Source organism: Dromaius novaehollandiae, chromosome 4, assembly GCF_036370855.1.
Source record: "Dromaius novaehollandiae isolate bDroNov1 chromosome 4, bDroNov1.hap1, whole genome shotgun sequence".
Taxonomy (NCBI): domain Eukaryota; kingdom Metazoa; phylum Chordata; class Aves; order Casuariiformes; family Dromaiidae; genus Dromaius; species Dromaius novaehollandiae.
In genome coordinates, this window is record NC_088101.1 from 11343615 (window position 1) to 11370907 (window position 27293).

Consider the following 27293-nt stretch of genomic DNA (forward strand, 5'->3'; position numbering starts at 1 on the left):
GCTGCCATGCCAGAATTACGGCCTTATCTGTACAGGAGACGCTCTGGTGTGTGACAGCTCTTTAACAAAGTCTGAAATTGGGTGCTTGAGTAAATGGGGTGGAATAAGTGCCTTTATGCTCTTCATGTTGTTTATCTGGGCACCTGATACGAGAAGACACTACAGTAGCTGAGCTCTTTCCAGGCATGCATAGACTTTATTTTTTCAGAGGCTCCTGTGAAGGTCAGAAATGTTATTTCCATTCCACAAGTGAGGAACGAATGCACAAGATAAGTTAACTGACTCTCCTAGTACTATCTGGTGACTTGTGATTGAATCTCTTAGGTCCTCTAGGTCCCCTAATGATGCTTTCTAACTGAAAGATTTTTTTTTCTCTAGTGTTGGCCAAATTTCATCATTTTATACCATGAGGAAACTTGGCCCAAAAAATTACAGTCTTGTAAAATATGGAAAAGAAGATAACCAAGTTTTGTGTCACACACTCTTTTTATTCATTAAAATGGTATTATAATCTCAGTCTCAGTGTAATGTCTGTTAAACCCAGTTTCCACATCCTCCCTCATCCTTACAATTTTCTTGAAGTTTATAAATTCTAGTAATGCCTGCGAGCATAGGCTCTCCTTTTGTTAGTCACCTCCATTGGGTGCCCGGAAGCAGAGTATTGTGTGAAGAATTATGCTTGCCACTGGCAAGTGTGAACAAGATGATGTCTAGAAATCGAGGCTACTTTTTATTAACCACTCAAGTGTTTAAATAGACTATGACAAAAGGATATTTGCATAAATGCTCTTTAACTCACGTCCAACCTAGCACTGAATGAATTAATGAATTAAACATTAGGAGGTGTTTGCTTTATAACTATGACTCAGCGTAATGGCTATGCAGCAGGAATATTTATCTGAGCATTTACGTTTTAGTTGTATGGTATGTAATAGTGACAATCCTGAAGCGTAACTTACTTAAAAAAATTTTTTTTTCAAATATACCTTGCAGTTTATATACAAGAAATGGGCTGCTGAGCTCTACTCTGAGATTTGCCAGAGACTTGTTTGTGCCGAGAGTATCTCAGGACCTAGAACCGTGTGCATTTTCAGAAGATGAAAATCTGCAGAAAAAGAGAGAACGTCTTTTAAGATCTGGCCAGTAGGGTAGTAAACACTGACAGCACGTTGGTAAGCAGCCTTTCCCAGATCTCCTTGAGTTCAGTAACAGACAGGCATGTTCAACAAGGCTCAGGACAGTGCTGCAGACTGTATGTTAGAGATATGTTATCTTTCATTAGACAGTGCTATGTACTGCAGAACAGTATTTGCCTCCTTCCTAAGTCTTGAAAAAATGTCCAATTTGCATTGTGTTCTTTATAAATATAACTCATACTAATTATTAAGAAACATTTTTGTTAAGGTTTGTGTATTTATAATGTGACTCTTGGACTGATTTTGAGCACAGCTGAGACAGTTGCATTTCTTCATGGAGTACATGGAAAATAGATACCTATCTGTGTAAGTCGGTGATTCAAAATATGTTGGAATTGTGGTTATCACTGAAGTTTGCTTTATGATTTGGGATATCTTTGGATGAGGAGAACAAGGAAAACTTGGACACAATAATTGTCCTCTCTTGAATACTCACACAAAACTTTGCAGAGCAAATCCTCCAATTTGTACTCAGACCTAAAGGCAAGTGTAGAAGTAGCAGAATGAATAACTACTTATTTTGAAATGACAGTTCCAGCTGCAGCGAGATAGGTGCCCCTTCACAGGCATGGTAGGGAGAGTTTCAAGGGGGAATTTAGATCTGAATCTGAATCTGAAGCTTCCTCAAAGTTTCAGGGAGTGTAGATCTAGTATGACCACTTGATTATGGAGGAGACTAGATGGGCATTTTTAAAGGGAGTAGAAAATAGCAGACAGCCCACCTTGTAATAAGACATAACTCCCTTAAGAAAGAAAGAATTAAAGAAAAGCTCCCTAGAATATTGGAAATGGGAGTCAGGTGCCACAGTCACGTGACCCTCAAGTGAGCATTACAGAGGAGTAACCACGTGCATAAGAGGATCCTAAAGTACAGGTGGGGGGAAAAATTGCTGCTGTGCTGTTTATTGGGAAACCTGCTCGCTCTCAAGCTAAGATCCAAGAAGAAAGATGGTCTAGGGGATTCCTGCCTTGAAGGCAGAAAGTGTGCAAATGTACAAGGACACACTACCAAGAGATTTGAGGAAAGATGTGGATAGAGTTGCTATGGGAGAACAATATTTTGCACAGAATGTGGCAGCTGAGGGAGGTCTGGATCTGAAGATCTTTTGAGAGCAGAGATATCACAGCTTAGAATTGCTCTGTAAGTTAGCTGAGTGTGGTGAGGCTGTGACCCAGTTTCTGGTTGGGTGCTCCTGGTTAGAGCAAGAAGCTGCATGACTATAGCTCTCTTCTACAGGCCAGTGCTCTCGGATTCTGCCCTTTGTTTCATAGCTCCAGGCCATGAAAATACTTCTATGGCTTTATAAATCTCTGTAATTCTATATGGATGACTTCATGAGATATAATCAGTGCAAAATCATGATGCCTGACTAATAGGGGTTCAGCCTATTAGGTAGGATTTACCCTTCCAATGATGACTCGCAAGGGCCTGATACTTACCAAAGGCTTTCCAACACAGGGAAGGTCAGTGTCTGGGAAGTGTCATTTCCATTAAAAGTGTGGAAAGCATAGCCCTCAGCACGTAAATTGCCACAAACTTCAGGTCTGCTCCTTTTCCACTTGTTTTGTGAATTCTAGGGGGTCACAAGTTCCTAATGTGATGTGTGAGGGATAGTTGTATAGCTGGCCAAAGACAGGAAAGAGTTAGATTGGATGCGTGTGCTTTACATATTTACTGATTCAAGCTAATGAGCTGTTTCCTTGTTTCTTTTCTGGGCCATGCTTATCAGCTGTGTCTACAAAAGAACCCTATCCTGTCACACAGGTGTTTAGGTTGGTACTTTGGTGGGAAAACAGCAAATCATCTTGCTGAAGAATAGTAGATCCTTTGCAAGGTAAACCCAGTTGTTTTGAATCCCTTGCTTTGTTACTATTAGCAAAATAATCTTCCCGGTCATTATTGTAGTACAAAGGAAAGAACTGGTGAAGCGATCATTTGGCATTTTACGTAAACTTCAGATCTCGTCAGCTGAGGATCTGGGTTGATCTTTGTCTTGTAGTATCTGTCTCAGAAGGTCCAAGAAGAATTTTGTGTGTTTGGAGTCGAGGGTCAGGAATTGTCCAGGCACAGCTGTTTGCACTCAATGCTTGGAATTTTTGTTTTCATTATGAAACAGAGAAATCTGGTGTGAGCTTGTGTGTACAGGGTTGTGCTTCTAAAAAATCAGTTTAACCAAGTCCAGCATGCCTGTATGATCTTTCCATGGCCAGCCTGTTTATTCTGATTGTGTACTATAAAAAGAGAAGAGGAATCTCTGAGGGTTTTTCTTAATTTTTAGTAGTTTTTGTGGTTTTAACGATACGTTTGCTAATGACTTGAGGCCAAGTTGTGAAACAGCTGAACTCCAACTGCTAATTATTTATTAACTTAAAGTTATTTGAATATTAATCTTGCAAGAAGTCCAAAATGTAGCTTAGTCTTTAAAGACTCGGGATTGCCACATTCCCTGCCTGTTCTACAAAAATCATCATTGACCTTTCTTTTAAGGGCTGAAATAATATAACCAAGTTGTGACTTTGTTAGATTTCTAAGGCATATAAACTATGTTTATTATGAAAGACAAGAAATGATGTTTCCTCTGCACATGCTCATTTCTCTCCCTATGAAAGGAAGAGGAGTGTTCTCTCATTCTTTTAATTCACAATAGACTAGCATTTCTCTGCTTTGTGGTCCTAAAGACATCTTTTCTTTATGTGCTATGTATTCCTGCTCTGCACTGAGTAATCTCCACAAAGAAACTTAAGTTAATTGCGTTTGACTTTAACTCAAATGAGATCAGAACTAGACCATAGGTAGGAGTAGTTCAAGCGTGGAAATGAAAACTAGAAACAAGCCCAAGCCGCATTCACCAAGCCAATATAAAAATCAACCCACTTGGTTTAATTGGAAATAAGAACTATATCCTTTTATTACCTTAATTTTTTTACTGCTTTATTAAATTTATTTCTTAGTGGGACATCGTCTCATGAATCTAAGTTAAGTAATTGAAGCATCAGGACTTCAAAACTCTTCTGTAGACTTAGATATCCCCAAAAACTTAAATGAGCTACTACGGTGTTGGGAATCAGGACTAGACTTACCTAAGGGTAAACCTAGTATAAGCTAGTCCTAGTATAAGGTAATGACCTGGCCTTCAGCTGGAAAGCTATTCAACTATCTCCTAGTGCTTAATGTAAATGTCTGTCAGAGGAGCATACTTGTCAGATACAGATGGATTCAACTTTACCTTGGTTTACAGGTGTGAAGGTAGGCCCTGCTTTTCCTCTCTGTTCTAGCTGTCTAATCCAGGAGTGTCAGGAAAAACGCTTAAGTGTCTGAAGTTGTGATAGTAATGACCAAACCTCTGGATGTAAACAGCTCTGGAAGTTACATGGATTTGTGTTATCTGTACAGGAAAGGTGGAGCTTGATGAGAAGCCCCAAGCTTACCAGAACATGGAGCTTCTATGCTGCTGTGAATTGAGTCAAAAACTCCTTTACTTATTACTGTGTCTTGAAAGTTTTCTCCATGCTAAACATGCTAATGTAATACGTTGTTGAATATTGTTCTGGTGCAGAGCTAGAGACTACAGCATAAACTGCAATTCCAGATATGAAGTATATTGCATTTTATGTATGGCCGTGAGTCTAGCTTTTGAGTGGAATACATCAGGGGGTAATGGTTTGAGCTGGAATCAAATAGAAATGGGTCTGACCTGACTCCCGTTTGTGTAAACTGATAGAAAGCAGAAGTCACTTGATATCAGGTCCAGTGCATGGGACTGGTATGAAGGCAAACTCCAGCTCAGTATTGTTCATGTTCTTCTCTCTGTGGCTCAATAACATTCTGTTTCAGGCTTGATCTTGTGGATAAGTTGCTTGGTCAAAATGACCTAGCAATCAATAAGGTGTGTGGTTCCTGCCCCCACCCCCCCAGCTTAAATATCTGCTTATACAATTAGATGCTGAGAAATTAACCTGGTAGTGATGCAGTCCATCTTCCAGACACAACTCTTGCCTAATGAATAATATGCATAAGGCTATCATGCAGTTAAGCAATGATTGAATAATATAGTTGCATGTGATTAGGTGCTCAAACTGTGTTGTCATGAATATTGCCACAATGCTATGATTTCATATAGTCGTACTTAAGCCTCAACTGACTATATATATTGGTTATCAGATTAAACAGTGAGGGCATATGTCCATTTGGAAAAGGAGAAAATACTTTATAGATTAGAAAACCAACATGAAAAGAGCTGGAAGTGTAACAGTGCTTTCAGCACAAGAGGTTTTAGGGTGCACCCTGTCAGCAAATAATTACTGAGAGTCAGCAAGCTGCCTCTCCTTATAAAGTTAGCGATTAAAGTGTTAACTGGAGCCTCCCTGTAGGTGTAACTGTGACTAAGAGAGTGCTCCTGTCAGCTGCTTGGAGGAAGGAAAGTGGGTAGGTCAATATTCCCGACATGCACTGAGGTGCGGGGAGTGGCCTGGCTTTCCAGCACTCCCAGTTTGTTGAGCAAAGTAGTAATTAACAGCTCCGTGGGTTCCGTGAAGTAGCCAGGGTAGCTGACACCTAGCGCGATGCTGTCATGCCTCTTCCAGGGCTCGGTGAAAGGTGTGTGAAACGCCTCCTCTGCTTCTCCTTGTTTGATCCTGCGTACAGGTAAGTGAAACGTAAAGCTGGAGCTGTTCTTCTGCTTTCGGTGTAACCTGCAGTGTCAGTAGAAAGCAAGGTACTTTGCGGTCATCCAGAACTCGAGGCAAATTCCTTTTGGGTAATTGGTGTGCCGGAGGGAAGGAAAAATGTTCAGTCAGTCAGAAATCATCCCAAAAGAAGTCCCTAATTCTCAAGGTGGCTTGCGTGAGTCAGAGTTGTGATAAAATAGGTAGATAATAAACAGTGCTGCTGCTCCGTGTAAACATGGGTATAAGCCTTTGCTGCCCTTCATTCAGTTGCCAGTGTGACCATAAAGGTTATGTTGGTGACCTTGTCAGTTCCTGTTATCTGGTAAAAGCTATCTTTCCTAAGCTGCCTGAAATAAAAAGTTATTTGTCTTCATAATAATGGCTTACATACGGTGTTTGAAATATACTTGGTAGAGTAAGGCTGGTATCAAACCCTGCTCTATATTCCTAGTTTGTGCAAGGAGAGCAACCATGGAGACCCCTTCCTTCATGCCCCTGCAAGCTAAGGGGCCGTATTCACTGACAGATACCGACCTCCTTCTGGTTTCAGTAATCACACCCTGTTCTGAACCCGCCTGAGCTGAAGAGTTGCGTTGTGCTTGTTGTATTCAAGTAGGGCTGTTACTGCTCTGTACAGCCGTGAAATATGAAGAAGTCTTCAAAACTACAAAATGTATATGTTTTCAGTGGGGAAACACTCAAGTGTTGGGAATAAGTAATTTCCGTTTGAATGTGACCTTTGCTTTGGTGGTGAGGATACCTAATTGCAAAAAATATATATAAATAAATAAAGCCTCAGAAATATAGCTCAACACCTTATTTTGCTGAAATTGAATTTCTTATGCAATATATGAATTTAATCCTAAACTCATTTTTATAGAAAGATGTAATGGACTAACAAATCACAAAAAAACAGACAGCTGTGAGTCTTAGGAAGTGACCTGCATACTTATGTGCTGTGGTGGCTACAGGGCAGAGCTCTTTGTGCCGTCCAGAGTGTTAGATATCTGTTTTGTTGATTGCTAAGTTAATAGGGAGAGTTGAGCCGTGTGGTTCGTACATGGTAAATTGAGAACACTTGCACTGTCCTAATGTCTTGTATTTCTGGAACAGCTTCTAAAAGCACTGAGTAACAATACACAGAGATCAGCGGGGCTTTTCGGGCTTTTAGTTTTCCTTCACGCTGGTAGGAGCTCTGCAGCACTTTGCTCACTCTGCAGTCCCAACCTTTAAGTATGGACTTGCCAAAAAGTAATCTGACTACTACATATATATAAAAACACTGCCTTGCTGCTCCTGCTTGGCTTACCTTTGTCATGTCAGCGGTCCTTCTCCTACCAGCCTCCCTCTACAGTCGCCTCCTTTTATCGTTCTGTAAAGTCTGCCTAGCTGTTAGCTCTTATGCTTCCTTTTGTCGTTCCTTCATAGTTCTGTTCCTTTAAGCAAGTATCAGTGTATTTAATAAAATTAAACAAGTTCTCTCATATCCCTATCCACTAACATTTTGAGTTTTTCATGGAAATAAGGATTTCGGGTAAAATGTAGGTCTTACATAGATGGAAAATTCCCTACCTTTGTTAGTTTTCTGTCTTGTACCCTGACGGGGCTGTTGATCTCCCAGCTTTAGGAGTGGGTAGATGGTCTCCTCCCCTGCCCCCAGCCTCCTTCGTTTTCTTAGACTCTTCCTGCCATTCCTATCTTCATCTGGAGTTTTCTCCTTTTGCATCTGCCCTGCTCCTTGTCTGTTCCTGTATTTTGCTTCTGCTGCTGCTCTTTTCTTCTAGATGTATCTTAGGCTGCAGTCAGCCTTCCTCCAAGCCTTAAGTTTATTCATAGTTAATTCTCAGGCCATGAGGTTAGCCTAACCAACATGCCACTTCTAAGTCAGCTAAGCGTAAAGATCATTTCTCTCAATCTGTGGAGATCAGCTTTTTCCTTCATATGAACCAAGTTAAGGTCAAATTATATCTAAAAATATGCAGCTATGAGCAGCGAAGCATTTACAGGGTTTGTGAGAGTAGCTGTTCTAGGTTTAATAATGGCAACCTGGCTATCTACTCTTATTAAACAAGCTTTTTCCTGACAGATTGAAGGGATTAGCTTAAGTCTATATCCAGCTATTCTGATGCCAGTGTACATATGCTTCTCTGAACCTCTCAAAACTATTCTGAAAGTAGATTGGCATAGGCAGTTTATTCAGTTCAAGGTGTTATTAAATGACATAAAAGCTGACCTTGGAATATGGCCAATGGTTGTTGAACTGGTGCGAGATGCTAAGAAACACTACTATATTGGAGTGCTGCCATCTCTTCCTTATATACAAGCTTCTGTACAGAAGTCACTGGCTGTATCTAATTTTCAGGGATATTTCCCCTTCTTCTGGCTGACACGCAAAGCACAGTAATTGGATGGGATCGCTTCCACTACTATGCATTGGTAGAAACTGCTGCTTCTCACCCCAGTCTCATTGTGAACTTTCGTTTTAGAGGTTGTAAGGTAGCTTAGCACAACTCTCTCCTACATATTTCATAGGTTTAATACATTGTATTTGAATGCACAACTTCTTGTTTGCCTACATGTATTTTTTTAAAAATCATACATTTATGACTATAGAAACTTTGTGTAACTGCTTCTAGAAAGGAGGTTCAGTGAAATCGGATAACTTCTGCAGAGGCTAGGCAGTCATTCTCTGGCTAGCCATGATATTTCCAAGCTTTAATTTCCTTTCCTTTCTAGACTGATTTTCTGAACACTTGTCATTAGTACTGTAGGCAATAAACTGATTTTTAGACTTCTCTTTGACTAGGCTCTGTCCCATGCAGTCTGAAATCAAAACTCAGGTCAGGAGAGCTACAGCTTGGCTTTCTTATAAAGATAGATTTTTTTTTTTTTCCCCCAGAATGATTCTGTGAACTTCAATGAAATTGTTCCAGTTTTATCCTGGCACAAGTGAAAATGGGCATCAAGTTCTGCGTTAGGGAAATTTGTCTATCATAGAGCCTGAGTAAGAGATGAATGAAGTGGAGCAATCAACTTAGAATGCAATACTTAGAGATTTTACTGCTTTCCATGTGATAAGCTTTTCCCTATCTGTGTGATGCCACTTCTTGAGCGGAGATTAAGTTTTGGCAGTGAAGTACCGTTCGTCAATCTTGATTCTCGTCAGTTGCTTTCATCAGTCTGCCTTTTCTTCTAACACCTTAGGGTGAATGAAAGCAGCCAGGACTCTGTAATTAAGCTTATTGGAGAATGCATTGTTGGAGTCTCATTGGTCTGGCTTTTTGCCTACACGGTTTTGCTGAAATCATGAGACAGAAATCTGTAAATTATATTGCTACATTTTTTTAATTATAGCCTTGTTCTCTCTTTAATATCTCTGCTTCTTTCTCTGTGTGCTGCAGGATTCCACCAGTGATCAATGTTCTCCTGGTCTAGTCTTACAAAGCTGTGGTTTGCTGAGTCACTTTTGTGTGTGTGTGTGTGTGTGTGTGTGTGTGTGTGTGTGTGTGTGTGTGTGTGTGTGTGACCCTGGGCAGCTCTCAATCTATAGTTAACAAGTGAATCTTCACCAGTAAGTGGGCTGTAGTCTCAGTGAACTGAGAGGAGTGAAGTATAATCATAGAGTACTAGAGTAATCCCAAAACTCTTGGGAGAAGTTCTGTAGTTTGAAACTGTAATACTTGGGATTTAAAGTACTGTGATATGCTTGGTGGGAATGGATTATGGTTTTTGTAGTAGGAGTGAGGAAGATTTGGGTATTAAGAAAGCTAAATACACAATAGCCCGCATACGGTGTAGTTGGAAGTGCTTAGCTTGTGAGATCGAGCCTGCTTTACTTAGAAACTAAGATTTCATTACTGAGTTTACTGTTTAGTCTTTTTTAGTGGCTTGAGTGAATACAATTTTATTTTGTTTTGTTTAGTTTCATCTCTTCTGAATAAATGAAGAAAGTGACTATGAAAGCACAGCATCTACCTTCTGTTTCCATCAGTGAGGAGAAGTCTATAAGCAGGTAAATGATTACATAGAGACACTTAATTACTTTGTCCAATTCCAGTTACTCCATACTTACTCATTAGATTAGCAGTGGATCCTACAGCGAGCTGAGCCTGTAGCAGCAGCAGCAGCAACTACAGTTCACTTTCTGCAAGGTGTCCGCAAAACAAAGCGGCCCTTCATATGGTTTTCAGAGAACTGAGCCTAAACCTTTTGAACAGCAGGTTTTGTTCATTAGGTAGAAAAGTGTAGAACAGTGCTTTCAGAGGATACTGAAATTAAACTTCAAATTAAGGAAGAAGACCTTCCTGTCCTCAAAATCTGTTGCATTTGAGCATGAATTCCAAAGCTTAACTTCACTTGTACCTGTCTGACCTATGGAGTCCAGTATCTAGCCCCAGGTGGCAATGTTTCTCTACAGAAAGACCTATCAGATTGCCAGCTCTGTTCTGTGGTCAGTGAAAGTCATTCTTTAACCTATTTATACCAGCTTTGGAATTGCACTAGAACTGTATTCCATGGGATGCTTTTCAACAGGGAAGTCCTGCTGTTAGGATTTACGCAGCATTAGGAAAAATTCCTCAGCCTCCTTGTGCATAGTTCCATCACCTTTCTATGGCCCAACTTTTTCCCTGCATTGGTCAGAGCATGGGACCTGGAAGAGAGGGCTGTTATCTTGTCTTATTTCCCTCCCTCCCGATTGTCCTGTGGGAATGCAGAAGCAGCCAACTGTAAATGCACCCAAGGATGGGGACTGTGACAGGTTTTTCCTCATACTGTCATAGGTACTTATATTTGAATCCTGATACCCTTACATGCTGTATGAGCAGTGCCATTGATTTCTCCCTTTTTAAGGGATGGCATCAGAGCTTTGCCCCAGAGCATGTAGGTAAGTAATAAATGCATCCCTCCCCTCCTGCTAGATAGTCATTCCCTTTAGAATGATTCTGCTTTGGGATGTAGTGCTTTTGTGTCAGAGGTAACCAGTGTAAGCTTTTATATACTTAGCATACAAAAGCACTTGTCAGTGCACCAGATAAACCTCTTTAGTGTTTTGTCCCTATGTGTTTGCAAGTGTAACTGGCTGAAATCTGGAGCACGGTAGAGATGCTTTTGTGTTATGTTCGTGGTTCTAAGTGCTGTTCAAGTTTTCTTGCCCTGAGAAAAAGCAGATAAGCATTTTGGTATTTGCTAACATACCGAATGTGCACTCAAACTTGCTTCTAATGCTATTTTCAGACTATCTTACCATTTCGGTGACTTGAGTCTGCTGTTATTATGCAATTCCTCTTTCAGTTGTATTATGCAAATCATGCTGATGCGGCAAGCCTGCTGTTTGGCAGTTGCACGATGGCTGGATCAAAAGGGAGAACAAAGCATGTGCAATTATCTAGCTGGTCTAAATATTGTGTCTTTAAGCATAACTGATGATAATATCCATGGATAAATGCATAGTGCTCAGCTGAGAGAAACACAGGTGGATTCCCCTGGATTAGAGCTTCTGCTGAATGTATTCAGGGCTCAGTTGTGTTGACCACCAGAGTGCTTGACCTTACCACTCTCTTGTATCCTGCCTTCATTGCTGAAGAAACTGGTGGAGTTGCAGTAAATGTTGACTTTTTCAGGTTTGCCGCTAACTAGTTCTTTGAGTTAATTAGCTTTGGCTTTCTGTAGTATCTGCAATTGGCTATTGTCCCAGAGGCATGCGATGAGGAACAGTATTGCAATGCAACTGGGATGCTGATTTCCTGACAGTGTAACTCTGAGGAGGTGAACGTGTGCCTCTTCGTTAGGGCAATCTATGGGCCTTTGGAGTGTGAAGGTGTGTTACACTAAGTGTCATTCTGGAACTAGTAAGCTGGTGCATGCATTACTCCTTCCTGGGGCAAAAAAAGTAAAGACAGTGATTTACTTTTCTAAGGTCTCTCTACTGCACAAGGACAAACAAGTCAGTAAGCGTTAAACTGTTAAACTTCTCCCTCAGGGCTTTTCTAATGGCTTGCATGGATTGTCACCGTCCACTGCACTAACGCAAGACTGAAACCTGAAGGATTTGTTTATGCAAACTTCAGTGGAAGTTAATGGGAAGTTTTTCTGGGCAAAGCAAGAAACTAAAAAAAATATTCAGGGCTTGCCCTGTTGAAAGAAGGTTAAATGGAATCTGTCTCAGAGATAACCTTTGCCACAGCACTTAGTGCTTTTAGCCTGTGATTTTCTTTTTTTTAAAAAATTGGCCTTGCAGCCAAAATGGGCAAGGAGTAATAGATGGGCCTTGTTGTCAGACCCAGTCCTTAGGTACTTCCTAATCTACATTCAAGCAACTGACCGCCTAACTTCCCACCTGGAAAATGCTTGCAAACTAACAGCTGTCAGTGACATGATTGCCTAAGATACTAGGTTGCCAAGTATAAGCAGACTTATGTTTCATGCATTGCACATGCAGGGTCAGAAGGTCTGTCATTACATATTTCCAACAAGAACATGCATCTCATACTTGCACCTAAATCTGCAGTTGTATCTGGATTGTGCCTCTGTGTGACGCTCAGACATGCTTAATTTGGCTTACCTGTAGCCAGTGTGATGAAAATTTTGCTTGTACCTGATTGACACCTAATCCCATGGTAGGATCCCATGGTAACGTTGCCTTTTGGTAGGATAACCTAAACACAGTCCCTTGTAGCTTCATAGCTCACTAAACGTGAAGGACCAGTAACAAGCCATTCCAGTATGGTGGAAACGAAGGTTTTCACCAGCTGTAGTAATAGGGTTTAAAATGCAAGTGGCTTGGGGTTTAAAATGCAAGTGGCTTGAAGTCCAAGTTGAAAATGCTGCTTTGTAACCCAACTCTCTGTTGATAAAGCCACTGGGGAATTCATTTCAGGAGGTATAATGGGTTGTCAAAGTCAATAGTTTAAATCCAGAGTGCTTTGAAGGGAATGCAGTTAATTTTATGGGGTTCAGTGGGTAAAAGATCTTGCCCTAATCCTACCAGCTGAATAAAAGCCATGTATCTCTTCTCCCTTCTCCCTCCCTGTCACGAGGTGGGGGAGCACTGAGCAACATGGCACTGCTAAGTTTAATCTATTAAGTGGAATAAGTGAGGGATACGCTGTGCCAGGGAAAGCCTTTCATCACTTGTACAACCTGCGTGCCCCCACCCTCCTCCCCCCAATTTACCGAGCCTCCTCGCTCCCCCATTTCCCACTTCAGTGCATCGCAGGGTCGAGCCTGGGGGAAGGTGACGTTCGTGCTGACCAGCTGAAGTGCTGGGCTCTCGGGCAGCAGCTCAGCTCCAGGGGGCATCAGTTCGGCCTCTAGTGCTCTGCCTCTGCGTGGTGCCAGTGGTCTGTGTGAGCCTCCTGCTCCCCTCCCTCCGCCCCCAAAAAAGGAGCAGGTACTTCAGGTCTGTGTCCCACGCAGAAAAACGCACTATGGTATAGTTCTGCTTAGTGTCATCCAGACAGTCTGCTGTCCAGATGCTTTGAGTACGTGGAAATGGATGAGAGGTGAATGAGAAACATGACAGAGTGGAAGGCACCTGCTTTGAAATGAGATCTCAAAGACAGTGTAGACAACAGAGGCTGAAGGTGGAAGGTGACTGCATGCCTCTTAAGTCACGGAAGAGGGTATATGTGGTAATAGTAAGATGGTATGATAGAGTCAGGGGAGAAGATGCTTTTGTTGTCAGATTAATACACTTAAAATCATACGTAGCAACCAGTCAGCCCAAGTGTTTCCATCTCCGCTACCTGTGTTGATTTCATGGAATTTGTCTTAAGTGAGATCCTCTGAACACTTTTTTTTCTTATTTATACAGTTAACAATCAACAGTGCAATTGTTTAACAGTTAGTTTAGGTCAACTGAGTCACAGTCTGATCAGAGATGTGATTTAATGATACTCATTTAATGCATGAAAATATCCTTCCTGATTGGTTTGCAATGCCTGACAAGTTGATCCTGGTCCTAGGGGGGATATTTCTGTTGGACTTGCCATCTCTGATAAGCTTGCCACTGTAGCTGTTAATACTGGCTTCATGCGCATTCTGGGACTGTGGTGTAGTTTGACTGCTGGAAGGAAACAACTGTTAAAGACTCTGCTGAAAGCATTCGTGGCAGTGTTTACTAAGGCTGTTTTGTGAAGTCTCTCTGTGTTTCTCAGGAGCGAGTGTGTAATACTTTGCATATTACCTTTGTCAATATCTTCCTGTATATGTTATTTTGTTTAAGATTCTAGGTGAATTCTGTTATTATTGAAATATTTAAAATGTACCTTCTGTGGTGCATCATTCCAACATATGGCTTGTTTTTTTAATGACACTGCTATAAGTCTGTTGTAGTTTTTTTCCACGTTAATTCAAAATTGGTGTAGGAGTTGTAATATCAGTTCTGATAGTAGGCACATACTGAATAATTTCAGCAAGTTTCTATGGAACTTACCACTAGATGAATTTGCAGATGCTGTTTGTTTTGCCTACAGTTAGCCTGCTCTAATATATCACATTAGACAAAAATATGGAAATTATAGACAATATTTGGAAACAGACTTGTCATATTCTTTGCCCTCCACTACAAGACTACTACGTTAAACCTTGTCAGCCTGAGTTGTCTCATTTAGTTGTTAAAGATTGTGAGGAAGAATCCTTATCTCTCCAGGCAGTCTTTTCCCAAGCTTTATTACCCCTGCTGTTGGAAATACCCTTCTTGAATTGTAGTCTAGATCTTCCTTGTGAAATAATTGGTGTGAGGAAGAGTATTTTCACCTTGATGGTTCTGAAACACATACTGCGTACAATTCTGTCTGTGTTCAGTCCTCTCTGGAACAAACTCTTCCCCCCCTCCCCCCCCCTTGTAGCTTACACCACTTGACATTTCCCTTGCTCTCCTTTGGACTTGGTTGAAATTGTTGCGTAGCTTTCTTGAACAGTAGCACTCAAAAGCAGAGTCCTTTCACCGAAGCCCTACGGGTATAATTCAACTAGACTTGCTCTGAAGACTGTGTTCCTGCATATACATCTTTGTGTGGTGGTTACTTTTTGTGCAACAGCATGGCATTGCTGAGTTGTGATCAGCTGGTGCTTAGCAGTAACCAGAAGGTGCTCTTCTGCACCTTCAGGCTGCTGCCTGAGCAATAGTTGGCTGTCCTGTGTCTGTGCAGTTGATTATCCCATGTGTCTTTTATTGCTGCTTCCTCAATGACAAGGCCCGTACGGGCACTGTCAGCAGTGTGAGCTGGTTGCTGCACCAAAGCTGTCCTAATGGTCTGCAGGTGCCGAGCGAGCACAGGTGGGTGCAGGGTTTGCGCATGCTGTGGGTTGGACTGGGGCTGCCCATGCACTGTGACTTTGACCCACCGGGAATGTCATGGGTGTGCAGTGTGTGCCCACTGACTGCTGACAGTCTCTGGATATTGAGTAGCGCAGTCACAGCTATCGGTCCAAGTTGACTGCTGAAGTTTTCCGGGAGGTCTAGAAATCCCATGCTTAAAATCAAGTAGCCACAGCGCTTCTCTCAAGACAAAATTTCCAAAGGGAAGAGAAGGCTATGACCTGGAAACTTGGACATATAGTAGCTCTAATTTGGTTATTTTGAAAAGTCATAAAGTTTGAAAAGTTTTCTGAAACCTTCTCCTTTCCTCAGACTGGTCTGCAGTGTTGTGAATTTACCAAGCAAGGATAGAGATGGGCATGGTTGTCTTTGAAGTGTGTTCTCAAATATTAAGCTTTATCAGGACCCCTAGCCCTCAGATTACCTCCTTGTCTCTATGCAGTGTTTTCACAGCAGAATGTTGTGCTCTTTTTTTTAATTTCATTTTATTGCAGAGTGGCCTTCTGTTTGAAATCCGAGATGACGGGCATGTTTATAACCCTTGCCAAAAGTCTATTAGCAGGTGTTCTCTTCATCTCTATCCCCGCTCCTCTGAGCAAAGACTAAATGCAAAGCTGTTATGCTGCAAGCAGAAGGCAACTAAAATATTTTCCCTAGGCATAACACAGATATTTTTGTAAAAAGAATATTTAGCCAGAAAAATTCAATGAAAACAATCAGAGGGGGAAGGATTTTGTAACCTAACGAAGTCATTTACAGCATTTCTGTATGGGAGTGTTTCTCCTGTTTGTTTCTGCGCTCATGACTGTTACGGAAGTCCAAAGTACGAGTTATTCTATGGCAGTGTTATTAACGTCATGTTAGAATGCGACTAACTCATTTCCTCTCTTTATCAGGTCCTTAAAGAAGCAACTAATAAGCAACCCAGTATTCCAGACAAAATTTTACTCCTGGAGGATATTGTATTAATCACTAACAAACCCACATAAAGGTTCAGTGTGGGTAACAAACAGATACAAGGTGTTACTCTGTCCCCTAGCACCTGGATTTTGCAGTGATAGGAATAGATAGATAAAAATGATTCTTTCATTGTGATCTTTTCTTCCAGAGAGCAGCTCAGTTCTCTGCTGAGGACATATAACTCTTATTATTCTGATCAAGAAAACCTGCAGCTGTCATATAATCAGGTAAGGAATGCACGGAAGAACAATGTTTCATTCAAAAATAATAATGTTATTGTAGGGAAAGCTCTAATGGGTGCTGATGTTGAATGCAGCTGGACTACAAATGGTCTAGAATACACTTGTTGCACATCAGTGTAATAGATGTCATTTTAATAAAAGTATAGACCTCACAATACACAAAAGCACGTGCTAAAGCCAAATTTCATGACAAGAAGAGAGCAGAAACAGGTATGCTTAGACTAGCAGGGGTGTCCAATGTATAACAGTGTGATCTCCCTGCCATCCCGCTCTTTAGTGTATGACAGAAAATCATTCTTTGGGCCTGCCTCTCAAGCCTGAGTTCAGAAGGAGTATAACTGCACATCTTCCTGCAGCACGCAACTCCCAGCCTGCCCCCTCAGCTTGAACGAACAGAGTGTAATGGCAGGACCACTGCCGTGCGGGTCAGTTTGTAGACTACCAGTCTCCCCTCAAATGTGGACCTCCAATACAGTCAAAACACATACTACAATAGCCCCAGGTATCTCCCCTCAGCGGAGGCTGGGAGGGCCTATGCTGTACTGTGAAGCTGAAGGACTGATGAATGCATGTATCTTGTCTCTACTAACACAGACTCCTTGGTTTCAAGGTCCAGACCCTTTCACAGGTTAGGTTTCTATTCTTCAGCTGTTATCAGGAACCAAAGGAGCACTCGCAGCAATCCTGCGGAAAAACAGTATGAAAACGGAGAGTCCTCAGTTCTCTGTCCTGACTCGCTCTGCAGTGACAGAGAGTTGTATCGCAGCAAGAACGGGTACTGATAAGGTCTTTTTGGGGTGATGCAGTGCCCCGCGTGAGCAAGGACAATTTTATTAATTTCATAATCCTCTTTAACCTGCAGTTGTTTTTCCCCTTTACCGTTTCCTTAGCACCTTAATTTTATAGTTGTAGCCAGCAGTTATAGTTGCATCCAAAAGGGGGATGGCTACAGGTTACACTTGGACTCATAGCCTTTGTTATTACAGTCAGTGAGTACTAATCATCCCTCCCTTTTCTTTGCTTTTTTTGTTTTTCAGCCAGAAGGCAGCAAACCATTTATTGAAGGAATCTTGTCAATATTTTGGGGAATCCGACACCCTATCCGATTAAAAATTCAGGATGAGAAACAGATACCTTCTTTTGTTACCCTTAAATCAACAGAGAATGTGGGTTTGTTTGCCAGTAAAAGGTAATGTTTTCCCTTCTGTAAGGAGAAGGCAGGCTGATAGTTCAAGACAGCTCGCATGAGTGGCTGCATTGGGTATGGTGCTTGCATCCCAGATTTTCCAAAGGCTGTGGCAGTCGCTTGCACAGTACGACTCAGTGCCACGTATAACAGGGGCTGCTCTAGCCTTTTGATGGCTTCTGCTGTGCAGAAAGGATACATCTTTGTAATAGGTCTACCTTTTAGCTTAAAAATGGTTAAGAAGGTGAAGGCAGAGCCTCCTCTTTTCTATATTGACTGTTTCCAAATAATTAGTGAGTAATTCAGAAGGATCCATCTTACTGTGCTTCAGGAATGGCACTTTGGCCTCTCCCACTTCAAGGGCAGCAAATGTTTAGCCCTTCCCCCAGGAAGTCCTAGGAGAAGTGAAGCTCCCACATCTGCATCTTTCCCCAGGCTCACATGTGCTCAGCATGCCGCCTGCCACAATTGGACCTACCTGTGCTAGCTCTGAAAGACCCTGTGCTAGTAGGCATTGTACAGCAGGAAGCAAAAAGCTGGTAATGTAGTGCTAAGTGATTCCCTATTCCAGGTTATTTTCTCAGATATTCTAAGTGTAACACCATTGCTTGGCAGGGCGAAGTTTTAATTGGGGAATGAAAACTAGCTTTGTCCATGCTAAATCGGATGTTATAAAGCATTATAAATGCACACAGATCAGCTGCTCCTTCAGGCTATTGCCTATGAGATTGTATATCTAAGTGCATTGCATTGATCTGGATCCTGCTAGATTTGCCAGATATTTAAAACCTTGTTGAGGTGCTTAGAATATTTTCTTTTCTATTTCTAATGTTATTTTTCAGGTCTTGGCTGGTGAATTTTGGATTATATCCGACGAGGTGAAGCAGAGTAGTCTGTAATATGGAAACTGAGCCAGTATTTACCTTGAATGATTTCCTGATAAATAAATTACACATTTAAGAGCTCTTTATCTTCATTATCCATTGTCTTGCATTGCATGTAGTATATGAGCGAATTATGGATTAAATTCTATGCTCATTGTGCATGTGCAGCTCCAGCAAAGTTATGGACAATCTTCTTATCTCTTGATATTGAAATTAATGGGTAACCTAACAGGAGTAATCAGCAGAGAACTCGAGTCTGAGGCAAATCTTGTTTGCTTTGTTTACCCTGAATAGGTCTTGCTGATACTGTGTGCATGTGGCCTGTAGGGTATAGTCCATTCTGGCAGTTAAAGTTTTGCTCTGCCTTTTATTTCTTGAAAAATACACTACCGGTAACAGATTTGAATCTTAAAGTAAATATTAATTCGTGATCACAGAAATGTGAAACTGCCTGGACATGCCTTTAAGGTATGCAGGACAGCTTGACTGTTTGATCTTGAATGAATGTTTTAAATGCATGGAGAAAACTGAGATAGTCATTTGGCATTTTCACTGGAGTTGGTTGAAAGTTATTTTAAATATATAGAGAATTTAAAAATACATTTTTCTATAAATTGGTTTATCTACTGCTCTTGGTCCGAACAGTAACTGGCCAGAGAATTTTTGCTAGAGAATGTATTCAATCAATTATGGAAATAATGGGATAAAGCTGGATTTTAAAACCAAGGTGTTTATCTCAGAACTGAGAGAGCTGGATTGAATTCTTGTTCTCCTACAGAATTGGTTTGGATGGCACTAGGGGCTAGTACAGTAATTTATTATTTCATGTATAACATGTTTCCTGTGAATATTTAGACCACAAAGTTTTTTTTTGTTTGCTTGCTTGCTTGCTTGCTTGCCCTGTCTGTCTGTACGGTATCTTACCAGTGACCATTCTAGGACTTGGCTATAGAACAGATAAAGAATTGCTGCAAATAATTTAAGAGGCATCTTGCTTCAGCATTCAACAAGCCCTAACTAAGATTATGTGCTGCCTTTGGGATCTCCAGTCATATCACATTTCACTTACTGTAGTTCTACTGTGGCATGAACTAGAATTACTGGCTTCATATACCACATAGAAGTCTGTAATCATGCTCTATAAAGTTTTGAACAGGGATAGGAATGTATTATATGATGCCTGGCTACAGAATAAATTGAATTCACGGAGCTAATGAAGAACAATCAACTATGTTTGGTGTTTCAGGGGAATGACACGCTGGGGAGAATTTGATAATCTACATCATATTAGTGGGGAGACATTGAAATCTGCAGAAGAAAAGTCAAACCTGGAGAAAAGTAAGTATTGGTGTTCTTCTTACATTCACTGGAAAGCTCTTTGTTCTACGACTGTGCAAAAATAATTTAACCTAGTAAGCCTTCCCCATAGGTAAAGGGGTATCTTCCTTCTCCTGTATTTAACATCTATTACATGCTAGTGAAATATTGAAACAGAAATACTGATGTGTAACTGGTTAGTGAAAACAGTACTGTACAGGTAATTTTCCAAATGGCCCATGCTAATGGGTTCTTTTCACTGAAGATATTATTCCCACAAAGTGTACAAAATAGTGAATTGTTGCCTGAGGCTGCTGCAGCTCTGGCTCTGATGTGCATGTCCTTCCCTTTCTCCTCTCTCCTTCCTGCCCCCAAAAAAGCTTTTGACTGAGAACCTTCATCCTGTGATAGTATTGGCAAGGAGGGTAGAGCAGCTGTACAATATGCTGATGCAGTTTCATTTTTGTCCAGGTTATTCATGTTATGAAAGCAACACTCTGAAGTCCAAGAGCGAGCAGGAACATGACTCTGCTACCCTGCCCAGAACCCTAAGCGATGCTGCAGCGGTGAGGAAGAGGACCAAGTTCCCCATGATAGCAAGAACAGAAGTGGAAACTCACAGGTTTTCTATTAATGGCCATTTCTACAACTACGAGGTGTGAAAACTTGCCTGTTTATGCTTGTGTTCCTTCACCTGAAGTTGGGTACCGGGGCGGATGGATATCTCCAGAGAGCTTTTGGACCTCCCCTGGATTCCTCGTAGCCAGAGTGGAGCCATCCCCTCTGCGTGGCCTGGCCTGGCCTGTGTCACTGAGCCTCGGGCTCTGCCTCCAGGGTCCGGCTCGCAGCTGCTTTGGATCCATTCAGGGAGGCAGGTTGTAGGTGTGCATGGCCGCTGTGTGGCAGTGGTGCCTGTGGTGGTCCTGCATGCCGCGGGAGGAGTCCGTTCCCTTCTCCTGAATACACCGCTTGCCCCTCTCTTTATGGCAGCAGCGGCAGCATACCTGGCTGCTTTCTTTATCCCAGAGCTTTGCCGTGTTTTAGATGCTTTAGGTCGCAGCCATTGAATACAGGAGTTCTCATATTCATGCCATTTTGCTGCTTGTCTTATTTTCTAGACATCGGTTTTCACTCCAGCTTTTGGATCAGAAACCAAAATAAGAATAAACAGCCGTATGAGAACAAGAGAAGTAATAGAGCAATTGCTTCGAAAGTTTAAGGTAAGTTTCTGTGTCTGCAAAGGCAAGTATGGCTGCTTTCTAGAAAAGTTAACTCTAGAATGTAACACCAGTGCCGTCTGCTGCAAAAAAAATGGAAATAACTGGAAGGATAGTGCACAGAACACATCATAGAAAAAAAAAAACCACCTGGGCCATTTCTAAGGAGGAGGATAGGTTTTATTTTACAAATGGTTCAAGGCTATTTGACTCTAGAGAATGTATATGAAGTATACAGTTTTCAGAGAACAGACTCTATAATTAATTCACAGGAGGGGAAAACACTGCTACATATTTAGCCTTTCCCAGCAGAGAGATGACATTTGTTTAATGCACATGGCCGTGCTTCCCGCTAGTGACAGGCACTGGTAATAGTGTTTTGCTAAAAACAAAAGGAATTCTAATTTAATTTAGTCCAAGTGTTAATGAATTAGAGTACATCTGGGCACATAGGAAGCTCCAGAAAGTTAGTTAAAAATAACACTCAAGATGAGTGCCGTAATGTCTGGAATTCCTTTTCTTCTGGAGTTTATTTGGTACCGTTTTCTGTTAACGTAGTTATATTTGGTCAGAAATATATTTACTTTGGTGCTTTGTTTATCTCAGATGTTTTATTCTACTTAAGCTACACAGAGAATTAGCAAAAATAATAGTAAAATAATAAGCTATTTAGAGATGTTGCTATTGCACAATGACCTTATACAAGACAGTAAGAGTCTGAGGTGAAACAGTAAAAGGAGAACTTAACTTTTATGAATAGTAACATAATGAATGATGATATTGAGAATATTGTAAAGCTGTAGAGAATAAATCAAAAAGTAAGTATGTTCAAAATGCCTGCTGTTTTCCAAACGTGGTCATGCAGGCTAGTGGATGGGAAGAGATCCCAGGTTTTTGTCTTAATGCCTCTTGATAAATCTGATTGTCACCTAAGAACTTACTATGGACTTTTTGAGGAAACAAGACTGTAAGGATCTGGTGTTTTCTGAGATGATCTATTGCTGTTTTGGGAAATAAAGTGGTAGCTTTTGTAATCATGACATTGTTCAGCACAGGGACAATGAAAATGGCAGTGTAGTTGGACACCTTATTTAAACAGAATATGTTAACTCTTCTGTAGAGGGAGGCCCAATCTCGGACTTCAATTTGGACCTCTGAGCTAAGAATCATGTTGACTATCTGCTGACAATGAAATGCTAGGGAAGCATATCCATCCATTTGAATTGACTTTGGTTTTTGCATTTAACAGATAGAAAACAGTCCACATGAATTTGCACTTTATATTATCCATGCATCAGGAGGTAAGCCGGACATTGCTGTATGATCACTTCCCCTTTAATTATCCTCTGTGCATGTGCGGGGACCGCTCCCCTAGGAGTGACAGGATCAGTTAGTGTCATGTGTCCTTGCCCTGATGTCCTGGGTGCAGGGTGGGAATTCAACCTTTGTGGAGACATTGAGAAATGTGCGCATCAGGAGATTCCTTCTGATGGAGAGGAAAACTAGAATAATCATTTCCTGGGTGCTTTCTCCTGTGGAGTTCTGCGGGTACGGTTGGCTCAGCCAAGTAGGCCTTAGTTTTTCCTGTAATTAAAGACTTTGAGATGCTGTTCAGACTTAACTTTTGTTCTGTACAGCCACATGGTATCTAATGATGGCAGGCACCAAGTGATGGTTTTGTGCCATGTTTTATTTAAAGTAATGGTCTAAGGCTCTTAGAGAGTGCTAGGAGATACCTAGAATGGCTTTGAAATGCTAGCTTGATAAAGGGATTTCCTAAACATATTTCACTTGGACTTCACAATTTTGGATTGTAGTCCTGGATCCCAGATGTCTAGTCAGAAGTACTTGATTTTTATGGGAAAAGGTATACTTCTGCAACATATTCTACTCTGTGTTTCATCAGGAAAAAGGAAATTTTATCATTCTTTAAAATAATAACTGAAAGAATGAGAGAGAAGACTGAGGAGGAGTTACGGTAAATGTCAAAATGTGAAGTTGAAAGGATACTTGTGAAAAATATGCTGTAGATTTTGTTTTAGCGAGTTATGGTCAGGCTGACTGGCCTGGAACCAGTCTCTTAAATGCATACTGGTCACCTGAACTGTAGCTCCTGTCTGTTGCTGTGTATACCACTTTCTTTCAAAGTGTATGGTATGCATTTGGTGCCACATCCTCCTGCAAATATGTATTTGAGACTTGTTATCTCTCTAATAATCATGTATTAGTCAAAGATAGGATCTTTGCCACTAAAAAAAGACTACTGATTGCATGAGGTATTTGGAAACATGGTTTTATGTCCTGTGCAACATCTCGTTTGTTTTGCATCCCAGAAAAGAAACAGCTGAGGGGTGGAGACGTTCCCTTACTGCACAGACTCTTACAGGGGCCTTCAGAGAAGATTGCCCAATTTTTTCTCATGGACAGGGACGCAGAGGAGGTTAGCAGTGATGTACGTATATCATCATTCTAATCGTTCTCAGTATTTTGCCCAGTTAGCCTACTCACTGAAGTGCATTTCTTGTCTTCATGATAGGTTGCTCAATATATCCAGTTTCATCTTCCCTTTTTGGAGTCAATTCTGCATAGACTGAATGAAGAAGAAGAACAGGAGATTCAACAGACAATTGCAAAGTAAATAGGAGTAAAATTAGTGGGGTCACTGTCAGTTCAAGAGAATTACAGTTACGGGTTGGCTCAAGAGGTGAATGCATTTATGTAGTAGGGGGCAGTTTGTGCTGTACTGTGACTAGGTGCATTAAACTTTGTGGATTTATAATCCTTCTTATATCCTGCATTCCTAGATCAGCTGTTCTTCTTAAAGATTTCAGAATAAATGCTAGACTATATCTATGACATTAGATAAAGATTTGACAGAAATAATCCAAAGATAAGGGAGCTCAAGGGTCAGTTCTATTTTACTTCATTTGTCTTCTCAGCTTTATATTAGTTTCTGAGCTTCTATTTGCTGTGATCTATTTCCCTGTTGTGATGGTATTTAGGTAGCGTAGCATTTCATGTAGACAGGTACAAAATCCTTAGTACCCCTTTAAAACTTCCATTCTAATTAATGGCTTGGTCCTTCTGATAGTAGCTTGAAATACACAACAGGTATGAGGGCCTCTTAGAAACGCACCAGTCGTTCTAAACATACAGGAGACCTGAGGTCAAAAGCAATGCGAGTCTACACCAGCTGAGGATCTGTTATTAAACAACCATCTGATAATCATTTTGAATAGAAATGGCCAGGGAATGTAAGGAAAAAAAGAAACACTTGCCATTCTCTCTCAGAAAAACTTTCATTGAAGTATTTTTCACCTATTCAACTAGCATGCTAAAATTGGGGTAGAATTTTGGCAGGGTTTTGTGTTACTAAATGCATCCTCTCTCTTTGTCTCAGATATCTTAAAGAGAAGAGTATGATATGCCAGCACCTTCATAGTCGAACTGTTAAAAAAACAGAGACTACTGTTTGATATGAATGGCTTATTGTGAATACTACCCATGTACCTGTGCCAAAAAACAGTCAGTATATTGTCTTGATCTTGGAAATATTACCAACGTGCCATAACTGAAGAACACTTACAGCACAAGGGCGTTTAAATTCCTAAAGTTTCTTTTGATTATGCAACTGAGACTGAACCTACTTCATTACAGCTCTGGAATACAAGTTGGGAACCGCCTTAGAAGATGCATGAAGCCCTCCAAATGACAAATGCTGAGTCCAACTCAAAACTCAAAAGGGGAAAAAGTCCTGTGAAAAGCACAAGGCTTTGAAACCTACTTATTTCCAAGCCATTACCAGAAGTGTTGCATAAAAGAAAAATGTTGCAATTAGCCATGTGTTAAACATACCAATGAAAAGAAAGTACATGACTTTTCTTCTGTTAGAGAAATCTTGAACTGAATTAGAAGGAAGCTTTTTAGTAGATTTAAGTGACAAAGGATATTTATGTACCTAAGGCTGCACTTAGGCTTTTCAGGTAACTTGAAAAACCACCTACACAAGCAAGGTACCTGAAATCCCACTGCTTTGATCACTGATTGATCGTTACCTAACTCACTTAAGCTTTGAGCTTCCACTTGAATAATAGAAATGGAAAATCTTCCACTTTATAGCTACTAAGCTCTTGAACATAGCAGTGAATCTCTCTCTCACATGCCTCTTAAACTGCAAAGTAGGAGCTCTCTTGAAATATCGTTGCGTCCGCTTGATCTGTTTCTGGATGACACCTCAGCGGTTTTTCTTGTTGAAATGTAAGTGATTATTTGCTCCTCCGTGTGTTTAATATTAGAAGATTGAAGTGAAAAGTATTCAGTAAGAAAGGTTAAAGGATTGTAATCTTAGTCATAGCAATGATGGGGCATGTAGGGTTGGGCTGGCATCCTTCCTCTGTGATCCCGGAGATGCAGTCTTTGGACAGTCTGTGGCCCCAGCACAGTGCACAGGAGTCAATTTCTTGGTCCCGTCTGGTCAAGTCATGCCAAGCAGAAAAGCTCAAGTTGCAGAGAGGTAAATAAAATTCAAGTCACGCACAAACTGCTCTCCTGTATTGGTTTGTTTTTGTTATGTGGTACCTGTGTTGCTCCTCAGCTGTCACTTCCTCATGCAGAAGACACAGGATAAACATGGCATGAGGGAGGGAATCACAGTGTGCAGAAAGTCTCACTTAGAAATCATGTGGAATAAATGAGATAAGAAAAAAAAAAAAACTTATCTCCCCTTGAGAGGCTGTTACTTGGATGGTAAGTCAAAAATGAAAAGCAAATATTCCAATAGAAATTATTGTGTCAATCAGGGCAAAAGGTTTATTTTAATGTACAGTCTATTATAGTCTTATCCATGAAGATGATTTATGGCGGGGAGGACAGAGGGGAGAACTTTTTTCAGCAGTCAAGATACATGGTATTTAGTAACAGTTGCCTGAGAGGGGCAAATGTCAATTCCTTAAAATAACAAAAGCATGCATGCAAGTGTCAATGAAGTTTCCCAAGGGAACTGCTCAAATATTTATTTGCCAGGTTTCAGGAGATATGAAGCTCTACTTGAAACATCAGATGTTATACTTGCAAGGTAAAGTAAGGTCAAATCTTAAGCAAGTCTGAAGTAGTCTACAGTTCAGTTATTGCTCTTACCCAAAACCAGGCAGAAGTTTGCAGTTTTAGCAGTCATGTGTTGAGCTTTTGGTTCATCTGAAGCCAGATATGTCTTAGGCACTAGCGGGCTCTTCCCAGGCACTATGTAAGTGTGCTCGAGTTAATATAGGAACAGGACCCTTTACCTGGATTTCTGTCTCGAGTCTGTCTAAATTGCTATACAGAACAAATCACAACTCAACTGGAAAGCAGTATTCAGATAGCTTGAGTTGATGATCAGGGAGGAAAGATACTCTGCACTCATTAGAGACCTCCAGCTGCTCCTGAGCTCTGTGCCTGTGCTTGATGTTTGAACCAGAGCAAAACTGCCCTTTTCCTTCAATGGGAGCATGTGGAGAGGCACAATTTCACCACAAGTATATTAAGCAGTCTGTGATCCCATCAAGCTAGTGAAGGACAGGCAAAATATTTAAAATATATAAATAAAAAATGCGAATGATCTTTTATTCTTACTTTCTGAATAACTTTTTAAAATATTTTTTAAGTGTTCTTTTTCTCTGTATATAATCTGTATGCAAGTATTTCAAGTTGTTTATGCAGACTAGTCTATTTCTCTGTTATGGGTTCCATTTAGTAAATACTTAAATAGTTGTATGAAGGTATACTATGAAAATATTGGAGTAAGAAACTTTAATAATTCATTGGCCTGAATTATAAGTGTCCAATGTACAGACCATGTGAAAAAGAGGGAAAATGTTTTCAACCCGGTTCCCCAGTTCTTCATATATGTACACAGTTTCTAAATTGAGGCATTTTTGCAATCATCTGGCTTTAAACACTTGAATCCCATTAAGTTCACTTGTCTGGCTGAACTGGGACCAAGCCCAAGGTACTGGGAAAAGAACTGTGGGGTCGAGCACAGATGATCTATAGGGCATGCTGGGTTTTAAGCGCTAATGAAATAAAGCTGCCACATGGCTGTGGTGATAGTTCTTGATGGATAATGCAATCATTTAATGGATTATGTGATGAGTATAGAGAAGGACAAGGGAAGAATTTATTCCAAGGCATTATTGGGTATTGAAAGTAACACAGTAATGAAAAATGAAAGTGAATAAAAAATGGGGGTTTCTTTTTAATCCAGGGCCTAAGACCTGAACAATTTAAGGAAAGCAAACACACACAGTACAGAATTTATCTTAAT

The 27293-nt window shown here is 40.7% G+C and overlaps 1 protein-coding gene across 7 annotated transcripts in view; it reads left to right on the forward strand.

The window, feature by feature from the left end:
• The window catches only part of RASSF6 (Ras association domain family member 6), a 150637-nt gene extending 125105 nt beyond the window's left edge, over positions 1-25532 (forward strand). For 2 of the 7 annotated variants that reach the window (XM_064510410.1, XM_064510409.1), the window contains exons 7-16: positions 9787-9876; positions 16295-16373; positions 17426-17577; positions 19705-19796; positions 20247-20431; positions 20894-20995; positions 22242-22293; positions 23326-23444; positions 23529-23626; positions 24393-25532. In XM_064510410.1, coding sequence (XP_064366480.1) covers positions 9806-9876; positions 16295-16373; positions 17426-17577; positions 19705-19796; positions 20247-20431; positions 20894-20995; positions 22242-22293; positions 23326-23444; positions 23529-23626; positions 24393-24468 — 1026 coding nt within the window. In that variant the 5' untranslated portion in view covers positions 9787-9805 and the 3' untranslated portion in view covers positions 24469-25532. Of the gene's footprint in view, positions 1-5666; positions 5842-9414; positions 9436-9786; positions 9877-10654; positions 10750-16294; positions 16374-17425; positions 17578-19704; positions 19797-20246; positions 20432-20893; positions 20996-22241; positions 22294-23325; positions 23445-23528; positions 23697-24392 lie in introns of those variants that run through there. The other 5 variants (XM_026108661.2, XM_026108663.2, XR_010388864.1 and 2 more) reach the window with 5 other exon arrangements.
• The last annotated feature ends 1761 nt before the right edge of the window (positions 25533-27293 follow it).